At 44.0% G+C, this 739-nt stretch overlaps 1 protein-coding gene across 1 annotated transcript in view; it reads left to right on the top strand.

The window, feature by feature from the left end:
• Window positions 1-568, top strand: part of slc4a3 (solute carrier family 4 member 3) — a 45,818-nt gene extending 45,250 nt beyond the window's left edge. The window contains exon 23 of the mRNA XM_087178456.1: window positions 478-568. Within this exon, the coding sequence (XP_087034582.1) occupies window positions 478-568 (91 nt within the window). The remainder of the gene's footprint in view (window positions 1-477) is intronic.
• Window positions 569-739: the final 171 nt, after the last annotated feature.

Raw genomic sequence — 739 nt, 5'->3', positions numbered from 1 at the left:
GCCTGTTTTTTTTTTTTTTTTCTGTCTTTGTGTTAGGAAAATTGGTGTTTAGTGGGAAAACATTTGTATATTCCTCAAAAGTAAGGTGCTGTAGCAGGTACTGGGACCCTCTGGTGACCTTCCAGGATTAAACACTGGAAGGTCACCATAGGGTTTAGAAGGTCACCATAGGGTTTGGTCATGTCTACTTCCTGTTTTAATTGTTTGGGGAAGACTATATATTCACGCTGATGCTCTCTCTCTCTCTGCTGCCTGGTGATGCTGGAGAGTGCTGTCTCTTCTCCACGTTTGTTCTGTTGGTTATTTTGTTAGTTTAGTTATTGTGTTTTGTTTAACTGTCTGTTTAGTTAACTGTTTTGTTGTTTGATAGAGTGCTTTTCCACTTAGCCTTTGGTTTATTAGGTGTTTTCTGTTATTTCCCCCAAGAATTTGCTCCCCTGCCGTGATCTAATGCGTGTTTCTCTGTCCCTGTGCGAGTGCTTTAGGTGCGGCGGCGAGCGTGGCCGGCCTGACGGTGGAGGGTTTTGGTGGCAGAGTTCCTCACCTGTGCTTCACCACCCCCACGTAAAAGTGTGTTTGGTAAATTTTGCACTTCCTTCACCATTTGTTTGCATCCCTTTGTTGATTTGCTGTGTGAGTGTGGATCTATCCCAGTGTGAATTTTCTCCCTTCCCAGTCTGCGGCCACAGCTGCTAATCCTACAACTCTCGCTCCTTTTATTCATTTAATTATTGGACAG

This window comes from Seriola lalandi, unplaced genomic scaffold (assembly GCF_002814215.2).
Source record: "Seriola lalandi dorsalis isolate HSWRI2012SDOR001 ecotype SW California unplaced genomic scaffold, Sedor1 jcf7180002054689, whole genome shotgun sequence".
NCBI lineage: Eukaryota > Metazoa > Chordata > Actinopteri > Carangiformes > Carangidae > Seriola > Seriola lalandi.
The sequence above is the reverse complement of the archived record's forward strand: the minus strand, read 5'-3'. Positions and strand labels throughout refer to the sequence as shown.